Source organism: Felis catus, chromosome B2 (assembly GCF_018350175.1).
Source record: "Felis catus isolate Fca126 chromosome B2, F.catus_Fca126_mat1.0, whole genome shotgun sequence".
Taxonomy (NCBI): Eukaryota; Metazoa; Chordata; class Mammalia; order Carnivora; family Felidae; genus Felis; species Felis catus.
Window position 1 is genome coordinate 21,345,569 of NC_058372.1, and position 14,219 is coordinate 21,359,787.

Below are 14,219 nucleotides of genomic sequence, written 5' to 3' on the forward strand. Positions count from 1 at the left end.
GAGGATGTGGATTTACTGTTGGTCATGTCTGGGCACAAGCAATGCCCAGCACGAAAAGCTAGAATCGCTATCAGCAGCTCCCTGTCTTCCCTTTGCTTCATGCTAACACACACTTCATTAATTTGAAACACAGAGGAAGGGAGAACAGCCTCAGCAGTTGCACGGGTTTGGATCTCCAACACTTTTTATTAAGGGATAACAGGCACCTGGCCAGCTTTGGGGGGTGGAGGGGATGAGGGCAGAAGAGCGAGAAACCAACAGCTGTTTTGAGTTATAAACTTTCTGTTTGAACTGGTAGCATCCCACTGTGGTTCTGCTGCCTTTGGGGTTTGCAAATGGAGTTGGTGTCTATTTTAGCTCTGGGTTAACAAGCAGCCTCTCCCACCGGCTACTGTCACAGTTCACTGCCTGGCTGGGCCCTGCCGGCTCATGCCTACCCCCATGGCCTCCTCTGATAGCAGGCTATTATGTGGAACAGGAGAGCAGAGAGGAGAAAGGGAAATTAACTGTGTTCTGTAATCAAGTCCCTTTGGTTTCCAGATGCAAGCCCCACCCCGCACAACAACAGCCACTAGTTGGGGGATGGCTTGCTCACCACCCACCCCCCCACAATGGATGCGCTGTGGGCACAGCGTCCGGGGGCCCCCGTGGGGTGGAAGGCTGCCAGAAGGGGCTGAGGCCCAGCCAGGCTACCGAGCAACTCCAGTCAACCCCCCTCCAGACAAAGGGCATTATTCCTGAGTAGGCGAGGAAAATAGGCAGGACTTGAGGCTCAACTTCACAGATCATCTGCCCTGTTGGCCTTGGAGTCACGGCAAGTGAACTGCCCACCAAACTGTGCAGAACGGGACAACCAGTGTCCAACGCAGGGCCCGTCCCCACCTCTGAATAGCAGGCCCAGCCTGTCCCTGGGGCAAGTGCTTGTCCAGAGGGCCCCGCTGCAGGGGAACCCACTCCCTCATCCAGGCCACCATGTGAGAAGGGGACACTCGAGCGTCCTCTATCACTGGTATACGTGGTGCTGTACAGGCTCCAGCTGCCCAAAAATCTCTCGTGAGACTCAAATTATTTTTCCTGTAGGACAGAATTATCTGGAAGGGGACAAACGGGTAGTTCCAAAGATGAACTGTGATCCCAGACTAAAGCACGAAGTGAAACAAAACACACAGAGGAGCTCAGAGACAGGCACTGTGTTCCCTCTGTAGTGCCAGCTCGCGTGGCTATCCGGCAGCAACGTGGGGTGGGGGGCGGGGTCCCACGTGCTGTCTGCTGCCTCTGCCCACGACTCGCCTGTCTGGTCACTTCTCCTCTGTTTGCTCAGGTCCTCGGTTGAGAAAACGATTTCAATATTCACCACCTACCACAAGCCCACATCCTGGGGATGCTGCGGATGCTAATGAAACCATTAACGTTCCCAAATCTCTCAGGACCAGAGGGCCCGCAAAAGGAAGAGCCAAGTGCTTTTTCTTGGTAGACAAAAGAACAGCTGTTAAAGAGACCAACCCCTAGAATTTAAGGCCAGGGACTACCTGGTCCAGCTCTCCTTCAAGGTTCAAATATAGCTGATCCAGGCCCCATGTGAGTAGGATGGGGTCCAGGGGTTCTGACCACCAGTCCCTGCCCTCTCCTACGCGGTCTGCAATTCCCCAAGACGGGGGAGTTATGAAAAGACATTTTGTAGCACTTCAACTGCTCAGCAGTTTAAACTTTTCATGGATTCTTTTTTCCCCCTAATGGAAAAAAATGTCAAGCTGATGTGATTAAGTGTGATCGTCTGACGTGGCTTTGAGCCGCCATAGGGTTAGGCTTTTCCTACAACACAGAAGCCTTCAACCTGGTCAGACTTCTGTACTCCCAAATCACACCCAAATGCCTTGTCCTGAGGAAGGAAATCTGGCCCACACGTCGGTGAGTCAGACAGGTGTCCAGATTTCCATACTCCCAAGCTGCCTTCTGAAGCCCAGAGCTGCGGGCACAGAGGCGCTCGCCTCCGCTCTGGGTGAACCTTCATCTGTGCCTTGCAGGCCACAGCTTCCAAGTCTTCTAGCGCCCCTATGGCACCTGGTTCTTTTCAATGCTCGGAAACTGTGGCAGTAACATTTTAAAAGTGGCAATTCTGTAGGAAAATGTTCCAGACCTGTCACGGAGAACACAGGACTTTCTCCCTGATGAAGAAGTTCTCCGAGAAGATAAGGAAGGAAGGCCAAGTCCACCTTGTCCCCGGCCCTGCCCTGAACACTGCTGGAAACTCCTATCACCATCCACCTTCTCTGCTTAGGCAGGCGAAGAACCAGGAAAGCTGGAGCAGCAAAGACCACAAATGGAACCCAGAACAGCAGAACAATCATGTCTCACTATCTTACTGTGACAGCCTTCACGTTAGGCTGAGTGTCTTGCACAAAGCAGAACAGAACTCCTCTTACCCCAAACTGCTTTCTCAGGTTTCTGTGCTACCAATCCAGTTGAAACATGGATGAGCACCTGCCATGCCCTTCCGTCCTTACCACACTGTTGCACAAGCTAACAATCACTTGGGCTGCAACACCTTTTGTGTTACAATGTGCCTGATGCTCAAAGGCCCCCTGTGACGGGGCACCCTGTGCACAGTGGACTCTCAGCAAAGGCTCCAAGGGCCCTCCCAGCAGTGAAATGGAAGTGCAGTGAACCTCGGTGAACACACCCTGTGGCTACAGCCACTTCTTCCTTGTGACATTTCTCAGCCTGGTTTCTTCCCTGCACCATCCACCTTTCTTACTAGCTGCCTTGCTGTCATCAAACTCAAGTTAAATCCCATTAGCCCAGTTTGGAGGACTGGGGAATAAGGACAGGTCATAGGCCAGAAAGAAACAGAAGGAAACAGAGCTTTCCAGAGTACAGCTGTGTCCCACCCTTTCTCCTACCTTAGTGGGTTATCTGAGTGGGTCTCCATGTGGGTCTCCAGTCCATACTTGCAAACGAACTCCTTGAAACATATTGGGCAGTGAAACACTTCGTCCACCTTCTCCAGGTCACCCGCCTGCCCGTCTTCTACCATCTTGGGGAAAGGGAAAAAAGTGAAGTCAGGAAGGTGGTCTCCCACATGGGTCTGCTTCAGAAGAGAAGCCAATACTCAATCCAAATCTAAAAGGAAAAGGAGGCTTCCTTCCTAGGGATTAAGGATGCTACTGACAGTGCTTTATTCACACAACACTCACTGAACGCTCCCATCCATCCACCTTCAATCCACTCATCCATTCAATAAATGTTTATGGAGCACCTAGTATCTGACAGGTACAGAGAATCAAAGAGTGAGGACAGGAGCCCCTAATACATATGAAGCTTCCACTCCAGCTGGAGAAACAAAAAAGCACAGAGCTACAAAACACGCTCTTCATCTCTTGGGGCTCAGGTAGGGGGACCCACAGAGAAGTGCACACGGGTACTCTTTCCTGCAGACACCTTATAAAACAGTGTGGGAAAACACAGGTTAAAAGCTTAGGATGGATGTCTGCCAAGTCCCCAGACTGTGAAAATAAAGGCAGAGGTATTTCTGCCAGGAGTCCAGTGGTTAGGCACATCTGTGCCGGGAGCAGTGAGAACCTTTTTAGCAGGTGCTGGGTCTTCTTTCTCTGACTCGGCATCATGACTCAGCTTCCTCTTGGAGGACAGCCGCCTGCGCTTCAGTGGGGATGGGGGCGCCGTAGCTGTAGCACTGTTAGGGTCCTTCTCATGAATCTTCATATGTCTGGAAAGAACAAACACACGTACACACAATGTGATTTAGCAAAAAACCGAGCTGGCTTTTTTTTTTTTTTTTAACTTTTTGTTTTATATATTTAGGGGTTGGTACCTACATTTTCTTTAAGGTATGGAGTGTAATTTATACAGTGATTTCTCTCTTTTTAAAGCTTTATATCATCTTCCTGAACCCCTCCTTGAAGCTCTCACAAGTGCTATCCAAAAATGGCGCTCAGTGCTTTGCGGTCTGTTGGAAGACGTTCATGAACTTCACGGATGCTAATGAGATAAAAGACCATCCGATTTGCCAGGTCTGCTTGTTCAGACGAAAGGTACTCTTTTCGGACACACAATGCTACAGAATAAAGAACTCCCAGATCTGGCCAGCTCCTAAATCAAGCCATCATTCTGCATCTGCCACCTCACAAATGCCAGTGGTATGTGTTCTCTTCTGCTTTTGGAGGCACGCTGGGGGTCAGATTTGAGAAGTGCTAACACAGGAATGTCTGCAGTGAACCGGAAAGACTTTCTGTGTCTTTCATGATATTACATGGATTTATGGATTGTGAGAGTAGCGGGGGCAACGGGTTGAGTAAATTGCATGTTGCAATCCTGACATCTGCAGGGCCAGGAACACACATGTAAGAAAGCATTACACATAGTCTGTACCTCTGCTCCAAAAAGGGAGCTTTATAGGTGACCTGATTTAAGTGACCTTACTTTATCAAGTTCTAAAACAAACACCCTATGGACAAGGTCCCAAGGCCTATAAGGAGAGAAAGAGATTACAAAAAGACAGTCAGTCTCAATTTCCTTACTCTGTGACATCAAGGGTTTGGTTTTCCTAATGGCAATCGTCATCACCATCATCATCTTTGGGGTTAAACTGTGCCAGATGGAGGAATGGAGACCAGCTTTTTAGAAATAGCTCTTTTCACAGGATTATCTTACTGGGGAAGCACTTAGGAAATGGGAAAGATGGCAAAGCTTTCATACATGGTCTGGTCACAACTCTAGAAAGAAGTACAACTCAGCTCAGCTCCCTCTGGGCTGTGCCTTCTTCAGAGAGGACAGGCCAGAGGAGGACAAGGCTAAGCAGCCTGTGAACCCCCAGCAGTGGCAGCAATGAAGGAGTGTGGGCCGATGGTGCAATGACGTGGCTGAGTGCGTGCCCACCCCCCCACAACCCTGCCCCACACCACCTGTGAATCCTCTTTTCTCTGGGTGTGTGGGGGTGAGACCCTGGGTGCCTCCTGTTCCGGTTCTATAGACATACTCTAGGAGGTGGAGGGCCCCCACACTCGCCCCTGACCATCTATCCCCCAGTCCACAGAGCCATCCACCAGCAGGCTGGATATGGCCTAGACTCGGAGAAGATGGGCCTCAGGCCGAGCCTCTGTTCTCTGGGTGGGGGCTGGGGGGTGTCACTGTGGTGGAGTAAGCAGATCTAACAGGAGAAAATGGAAAAAAACACAGACAAGCATCATGCCCATGTCCACATAATTCCTTGCTAATATTATCAGGGAAGGATGATTTATTATTAATTCTTGGTCACATAAAGCCTCAGGAAAGTTCTGGGGAACCAACTGCCCTGTCCTTTTTTTTGTTTTGTTTTGTTTTTAATGTTTATTTATATTTGAGAAAGAGAGAGAGAGCGAGTGAGCACGTGCAAGCAGTGGAGGGGCAGAGAGGGAGACACAGAATCCGAAGCAGATTCTGAGCTATCAGCCCAGAGCCTGACGTGGGGCTTGAACTCACAGACTGTGAGATTGTGACCTGGGCTTAAGTCGGAAGCCTACCAGACTGAGCCACCCAGGCGCTCCTACCAATAGCCCTGTCCTAAGTAGCCCTCCTCCCTCATTCCAAGGTGACTGGGATTTAGAGACCATCACTTACTATCAGCATTGAGAGGAAAAAAGGAAAGGGCTGGCAAGTTTCTTTTGATATTTACTGTATTGCATATTCCAATTCTAGAAGTGTAAAAAAATGTGTTAAAGCACCTAAGAACTAAGGAAGTATGAAAAATACTAAGATATGTAAATAAGTACCAAACCCTTTCAATAAATCACTCAAAATTAATTTAAAAACGAATACCTTCTCTACAGCTGACAGGTTACTTGTGCCCGGTAACACGAGGCCACAAAAAACCACAGAGAATACGGGAAATCTGAGACTGACAACTAACTGTAGGTGGCTCACTAGCTGAGCTCCACCTTTTTTATCATATGATCCGCACGTTTACAGAGTGATCCTTATTATCCAGATCTGAGATTTGTGACGGAAGCAGTTTTCACAGAGCAGAGGATGAGGGACAGTAGTGGGCACGTGGTGAGAACCTATCTGGTGGGAAGTTTACAGATTCTCATTTCTACTTTGCAGAGGAGGCCGGTGCGGTGTGGAGAAGCTGACATGCCCGGGACCCTCCCAACCAGGACAGACCCAGGTGTGCTGGCTTCAGAGTCTGAGCTTTGCCCCCTAGACTGCCTCCTAAGGCCAAGCCTTTGATCTGCATTCTGGACCACCGGAAGGCACCTCAGGGCTCCAGCCTGACCCTGGACACCTCCTCCCTGAGTGACCACAGTCCAAGGCCTAGCGGTTGGTACTGAGCTCTAGCCAAACGTCAACAGGAAAATGAAGGGGCCACTGTTCAGAAACAGATCATTCCCCACCTCCGGTTCTGCCTCTGTCTTATTCTGAAAAACTGGGGCTGCCCTTGAACTGCACTGCTGCTACAGGCAGGAAGAGGAGACCAGATCAAAGCAGTCTCAAGGGCTTGGTGGCGAGTACGCCTTTGCTGAACACGTCGACCCACTCCAGTTCTCTGACTGAGGACTGAGCCCGCTGGAGCCGCAGGTTCAAAGCTCAAGTGTGCTCCTTTATTCCAGGGTTACATCTCTGGTTGACAAGACATGGGGAGTTTCCAACCTGCCCATTCAGCCAACAAGGTGACCAACAGCTGTGGGCTCATAAACTCCATTCAGTCAGTAGTTCAGCTGCCAGAGCTGGGGAGCTTCAGCCATTTCTGAAGTTGGATGTGATCTGCAGTTAAGACTCTCCCTAACCTGACCCCTTCCCTTCTGCTCTGGCTTCTGATAGCAGGAGTGGCAACATTAACTGTCCGCTTCCTCCTGAACACTCACAGGAAGTGGGGCGTGTCACCAACAGGAGCCAGTAATGGCCTCTTCCCCACAGAGTGTGGCCAAGAGAGGAAGGCTGGGGGTGGGCAAGCCTGCGTCTCTTCTTTAGAAGGCTTGGGTTTGTTTTTCTCATTTCCATGTACCCTGAGGATCAGTAAACAACAACGGGCCTCAGAACTGGTGGGGAGTTGAGATGCTCTCAGAACCGGCGGGGGAGTTGAGATGCTCTCTCTCCAGCCTCCCACTCGGCTGGAGAGATCACCATTTCATTCTGCTCGAACACTTGCCGCCAACCAGGACTTCTCTGTTTTTTAGCGATGCTAATTGTTACAGCCATCTTTCCCATGTTGAGTCAAAAATCCCATCCTTCTTTTAAACGTCCATCTATCCTCCCAGGGCAACATCGAATCGGTCTACATTCTCTTCTAGATGGCAGCTCTTCAAATATTCATGACTGCAGTGTTTCTCCAAAGTTTCTCTTCCCCACACTGGATAATGGCAGCTCCTTCAGTGGGCTCCCTCAGGCTCTGCTCTCAACTCTGTTGACTGATACTGGTCATTACTAACCCTGGGATGCGCTCCGGTGTGCGGACATCCTCTGTGCCACGTTGGATCGGAAGGAACGGCAATCGATGTGGTGTGAGGGTTCGGTGATGTCACACCTTCACTTCCAACTAAGATCCCTGTGACTTTGTCACTCAAACTGCTATCGAGGCATGTCTCCACCATGCTACACTTGAGGATTACATCTTTTTTGTTTTGTTTTTTGAGAGAGACAGTGAGGGAGCTGGGGAGAGGCAGAGGGAGAGAGAGCATCCCTGGCAGGCTCCACACTCAGCATGGAGCCCAACGTGGGGTTTGATCCCACGATCCTCAGATCATAATCTGAGCCAAAGTGGGAGTTAAACGTTCAACTGACTTAGCCACCCAGGTGCCCTTAATTTACATCTTTTGAGCAGTTGTCTTTTCATTTTCCAGAGTGGCAGGGATGAGAAATATGCAGTCTTGGTGTGGTTCAGCAAACTGCATCTCTCACGCATTGCTGAGGGGAGTAAAAATGGTAACGACCTTTCTACAAAGCAGCTGAGCAACAGGGAGCAGAATTTTAAATATGTGTGCCCTTTCTCCAAGTAATTCCACTGCTAGAAATTTGTCTTGAAGATTAAGAATTGAACAAATGTGCACAGATTTATGCACAAGGATTCATGTGTAACACATGGATAGATGTGTTGCAAAAACACTTCTACAGGATTTTCCATCTGCTGGTCTTATATTTTAAAGTGACCTCCCTGATTTCCCTCTTGCCCTTCTCCTGTGCCTTCTCTACACAGCAGCCAGAGTGAGCGTCTAAAACATGGATCATATCATACCACTCCACTGCTTGAATGCCTCTGACAGCTCCATTCCTAGAATTAAATCTGGCCTGTGCCCATTTCTCAGACCTCATATGTTGGCGGCATATTCTGACCCCAAGGCCCTTTCAGACACACTAGCTCTCTCTGGGTTACTCAAACTCATTCAACTAGTCTGGTCACAGGGCTGCTCCACCCCAGAACTCTAGGGCTGGTACGGGTCATTCAGGTTTCACGGCAAGTGTCCTACCCCATTCATGCAGAGGCCCTCGAGCCCACTACCCAGTTTTACCTTCCTCACAGAACATACCAGAAACTGAAAATACCATGTATTTCAACTTGTTTGACCATCTCCTTGGCTTCCATTGAAAATAAGTTTCAGGGTGCCTGGGTGGCTCAGTCTGTTAAGTGTCTGACTGGCTCAGATCATGATCCCATGGGTCATGGGTTTGAGCCCTGCCTCAGCCTCTGTCCTGACAGTATAGAGCCTGGAGCCTGCTTCAGATTCTGTGTCTCCCTCTCTCTCTGCCCCTCCCCCACTCCTGCTCAGTCGGTCTGTCTCTCAAAAATAAACATTAAAAAAGAAAATAAGTTTCATTATAACCTTGTCTCTCTCGTTCTCTGCACTAGCACTGGTGGCTATCTAAGTATCTGCCAGATGGCTGAATGGCTAGACAGATGAATGCATGAAGTATAAGCAGAAAACCTGTCCACTTGCAATATCACAACAACACATGTCCTCAGCTTCCAGGATACCGTCATAATTAATTACCTTACTAGGGTTTACTGTGAACAAACTTGATATGAGATCGTATAGTAAACAGTGTTATAGTAAAAGTGCTTCAACAAAAAACACTGAAAGATGAATACTGAAGACACACATGAATCTCTCCCATTATTGGTATTAATCTGTGTTTCTGCATTCAAACCTTCATCTACATTCACAGTAAGCTTTTTACATAAAATTCTAGAATTTTCCTTCAGTGGCATGTCACTTCAATAGTAGAAATCCTGCCACACCATGGTCTACGGAAAAAATTTTATCAGAATTCTTCAAGGATTCGAGTGAAGTTTTCTCCATTCATAACACCCGGGGGTGAGGAGGGGGCTAGGAGGGTTTCTATAGTAATGAACAAAAACAAATATTGCAGATTTTTTTTTTTTTAAGTAGAAAAAAAATCTCCCTACTTTCTAGTACTGATAGGGGCCTACTTTGAATTTTGACATGGAGGCTGATTTTCAACTCAAATATTCTTGTAAATGTAATTTTCTTAATTTTTTTAAATGTGTATTTTTGAGAGACAGCATGCCAGTGGGGGAGGGGCAGACAGCGAGGGAGACACAGAATCCAAAGCAGACTATAGGCTTTGAGCTGTAAGCACAGAGCCTGACATGGGGCTTGAACTCACAAAGTGCAAGATCATGATTTGAGCCAAAGTCGGAAGCTTAACCGACCGAGCCACCCAGGTGCCCTATAATCCTTTGTTTTCTAAGACGTAAGGTGTAAGAAGACCCATTTTAGCTAGGGTGGGCTGTTGGTAAGAATACTGAATATATCGCGGCTAAAGCAAATACATCTTAAACCAGAGCTGAAACGCCAATCTAGGAACTCAGAGGAGACAGACCAATTCCCAAAGCATATCCTTTTCTTCCTCCCTGAACTTCCTCGTTTCCAGCTCCAAATACAGTAACTTTCTGTTAACCTTTCTTAGGTATGTTAAGCCTATAGATCTGGAAATGAAGGTGCACTCTTACCGCTGAAGCACCACCTTGCTCTGAGAAGCAAGCAGGAATGTGGGAAGAAGATAAAGCAAATTCGGGTGCAGTAGAGAGACCAAGTGACGGCAATGAAGTCTTAAGGGTGGCCTTGAGCACTGAGACAGTTCAGATATATCCTGGGTCTACCATTCAGTAGCCAGGGAGATTCCACAAGTTTCTACATCTGTAAAATGGGAACAAAACTGCCGGTCTCAAGCTGTGGTCCTCCAACCAGGAGCAATGGCATTGGCCGGGAGCCTGTTACAAATACCAGTTCTCAGGCAGACTCAGAGACTCTGGGCCAGGGTCCAGCACCCTGGGTTTCCACAAGCCCTCCAGGTGGTACTCATGCCTGCTCAAGTGTGAGAACCACCGGATCACAGTTAAATTCTCTTCAACTCTTCATCCTGGTCACAGGCTTGGTTAACTGCCTGGCTGGGATGTCACCATCTTTTGGATATAAGCCTTAGGCCGCTCCCAGGCTCACGCTGCAAAATACCAGCAGACTCTGCACAAGTTTATCGGGCATAAACACATAAACCAAAAACGTGATGAAACTTAACATTCTCAAAATTATTTTGGGGGTAAAACCCTTTGGAAAACTCTCAACAAGTGTGAAGGATCACCCCGTGGAAGGTGTCCTCTTGGCAGGTCTCAGACACTGTTTACACTCTGCTCTTAGAGAATTTGCCTCGTTTACCTAAAGAAGCGCAAAGTTCAGGCAAGATCTAGGCCTTTCCAGGATTTGCTAACTTCTCCTGCTTAATTTCTATGTAAGTTTCATTAATCCGGGAGCTGAATTATTAGATCCTCTGAGCAAATGGCATTAATAGGAAGGTCACTCTTTCAGTACACAACACAAACCAAACACAAACCAAACACAAACAGCGCTCAGCCCTGCGGGGGGAGGGGGGCCCTCCAAACTGCGTCAACAGGCTCCAACAGGTTTTTGCAGCCTGATTACAGATTCCCCATTCCTACCAGTGCTCGCTTTGCTTTTCCAACAGTCTTATGAGAACCAAAAGAGGGATGAATGAGATTCAAAAGCATCCCTGCTCTATAACCTACATTTGGGGCCAAAGAAAAGCAGGTCTCCCTAACAGATGGAGGGGGCAGGAGTTTAAGGGTGGATAGCTGTGAGTGTCGCCTGAGTCCATCCAGTCCTGTGCCTGTCCGCGAGGAACCAACCATGCGGCTCCCCGTGGGGTTCCACCTCTGAGCCACCTTCTAGTAATCCGGGTGTTGTTCAGGTTCAGTCATGCTGATCCAGGAGGCAGGTCTTGGCAGCTGTGCCTGGGTGTGGAGGAAGATCTGACGATGGTGGGTGTAAGCAGACTCGTGGACTGAAGACAGCACTCTCAGAAAAGTCTACAAGTCAGCCTACTGTGAGGTGTGCATCTCAGAGAGGCGTTTCCCGGCGCTCCTCAGGCTGGCTGTGGGAACGCTGGCTGCAGGCTGCTCTCGGTGCTCCCGAGACGCTCTCGCTGAAGTGCCCGGATGCTGCACCACCCCCTCCCCGCCCCCCGCAGGCCAGCTACACTCCACGTCACACCACGTCCTCGATAACAGCAGTGTGACTCGAGGAGGGTGCGCCTGAGTCCTCACGCGAAGTTTCCTCCTGCTGCATCTGCCTCTGCTCAGGGGCAAACAGATGAGTGCGGTGACTTTAAAGACCACATCCCACGTCAAGGTTTTTCCCACAAGCTCCCATTCCCCTACAGCAGGGGGACGCGCACCCCAAAAGTGGAGAATCTCTCTCATCCTGCGGACTGCAGCCTGGCACGTGGGTGGGGCCAGCGTAAGCAGAAATCGAACTGTATGAAAAGTTAAGGGATCTCCATTGAAAGCAGGGGGTGCTAGAGGTTCAGGTCCTAGTTGCTCAGTGCAGTTGCCTTTGGACTCTACCTCCACTGCTCCTTGGCCCACAGCTGCTCCCCAGTCCAGACTCAGGGGTACCGTTCTGGCTGACCCCCAATTGCTGCTCTCCTGTCTCTGGGTTCCCCTGTAGTGGTAGAGAAGGCACTTCCCTCTCCATTCTGATGTCATGCAAAAACCCAGTACAAACACTTCCTCCTTGACAGACAGAGCTGGGTTGCCATGCCTGAGGGATAGGTTTCCCTGAGTGTCCCCCACCTCCCAGCCATCTTTCAGGTGGGAGAGAGGTAACCTTCTGGCTACCACATTCCTTTTCCCCTACTTCTCTACTGATATTGGAAGCCGCTGACTTCAGAACAGAGTCGAGGTACAACAGTCTCCAGTTATTGATGGTTTACTTAGAAAACAGAGGGCCCTTCACTGCTCCTTCCTCCTCTCCTGAAGTTCAGATACGGTGTAGGGGAGCTTGGCGGTTGGCCCATGTACATAAATACCAACCTCTGCAAAATCTTTATTCTAGACCTTATTCCTAACCAGGTTCTTTAGATCAGTACACCCTAAACCCTCTTGTATTTTTATTCCCTTTGCCTGCCCTTGTTTTGCTAAAATAATTTATTTGGTAGAATGATCTCCATACCCTGTTTGGCTCCCTGGATACCTGTGTATAATACCCACAAAGACACACAGTGCATAGTTCAGTATAAAATCACGGATTCCTTAAAAACAAACAAAAGACCTCAGAGTTTGGATGTGTTGACCTCTGTCTCACCCAAAGAGAACTCTCATTCACGCAGAGCTACAATTAGTCAGCCTGGGCTGTCCCTGTATTAATCCAGGAAATGATAAGCAGAAAGTCACCGCTTTCCCACCTGACAGTCCTGTAGGTATTTCAAGCAGCCGCCATGTTGTAGTGGACTCTTCCCCTTCTCTGGGCTAAACACCCTCCATTCCTTCCACCACCACCCCTCCCCCAGATGGCCCAAGATCCCAATCCCAGGACAGACTCCTGTGTCTATGGCCTTAGGTAAGGAAGCCCCATCTGAAGTTGGCATTCCCAGCATGGCCCCATCAGCCCAGAGCCATTCCCTTTGAGGGAAGCAATCACCACTGCCTCCACCCCCACCCTGCAGAGAATGCCTTTCCGCAGAAAAGGGCTAAAAAACCATAGACAAAGCAATCCCCCATTCTAACTGTCACTGACTTGAAACATGGTCACCCAGACCCTTTTCTTGCTTCAGCCCCGAAGGGAGTTTGCTTTAGCTTTCTTTCTTAAAGACGGCAGAACCCAGTTATTCACATCCTTTTTCTTTTTGCAGAGGAGGAAGAGATGACTATCTCCACAATGAGGTAGTGCCAACTCACTGTTCGCTACTCCTCAGCCTCTTCCAAAAGAGGAACAGGAAATGCTTAGGCTGGGCTGTTTGAGATGGCCCGCCACATGCCGAAGAGGGAAATGGAAGCTGTGGGTGGTGGGTACAGAGAAGGGGCATGGTGGAAAGGAAAGTCACCACCACTTAGGGGATGCCATAATGTATTCTTCAGGGGCCAGGGGGAAACAGCTAAGAAGGAGAAGGGTACCAAGATCAGGTTGTGTCCCATGTGAGAGAGGGAAAAAAAAAAAAAAGAACATAAATGAATCCAAAGAGAAAGGTCACCTGCAAAAAACAGCCAGGCAACACAGCCCCTTGTCCATGACCGCCGAAGTTCAGGGTCACCTTGAATCTCAAATGGGATGAATGTGGTAGACACGGGCCTCTGCCTGCCAGAGGTGACACAAATAACCAAACGATGTGCTGCAAGGGACAGTGGCATGCTGCCTGATCAACGGGGGCCCAGGAAGAGAAAGAGCCTGGGAAGGAAGGTCCAAGATTGGCTGACAATCTTAGCTGAACCTGTAACATCGCAAACCTCCATTTTCCCGCCTATAAAATTACAACAGTCCTCTCGAATGAGCTGGGTTATATAACCACGAAGAAGAATTAAGTGCTGACGTTACATACCAATGCCTATTATGCAACCGAGTCTCTGGTGTAAGGGAAATACAAAATCTCTCCAACAACCTGAAGTCCTGAAAGCAGCAGAAGAGAAAGGCTCTTCGGTGTGTGTGTGTGTGTGTGTGTGTGTGTGTGTGTGTGTGCGCGCGCGCGCGCACACACACTCTCACACATGCCCAAGGGCAGGCGAGTGGGGATTCAGTGTGATAAATACCTGTGCGAAGATTTCTGGGCTGCGTGTTCCCTTTTTAGTAGGGGTATGTGTTGAGGGGGGTGGTACGGACAGAATTTGCTGCTAATCACCTTCCTTAACAAATCAGAAAACGTTGACAGTGAGTGGGCACGTTTCGATGTTTGCTAGCACCAGCTTGTTCAGCCCAAACAGG

The 14,219-nt window shown here is 49.0% G+C and overlaps 1 protein-coding gene across 9 annotated transcripts in view; it reads right to left on the minus strand.

Moving 5' to 3' along the window:
* RREB1 (ras responsive element binding protein 1) overlaps window positions 1–14,219 on the minus strand; it is a 183,441-nt gene that overhangs the window by 34,508 nt on the left and 134,714 nt on the right. For 7 of the 9 annotated variants that reach the window (XM_011282169.4, XM_011282171.4, XM_011282172.4 and 4 more), the window contains 2 exons: window positions 3,580–3,724; window positions 2,901–3,034 (listed from right to left, as the gene is read on the minus strand). In XM_011282169.4, coding sequence (XP_011280471.2) covers window positions 2,901–3,034; window positions 3,580–3,724 — 279 coding nt within the window. Of the gene's footprint in view, window positions 1–2,900; window positions 3,035–3,579; window positions 3,725–3,833; window positions 5,315–9,961; window positions 13,921–14,219 lie in introns of those variants that run through there. The other 2 variants (XM_045057165.1, XM_045057164.1) reach the window with 2 other exon arrangements.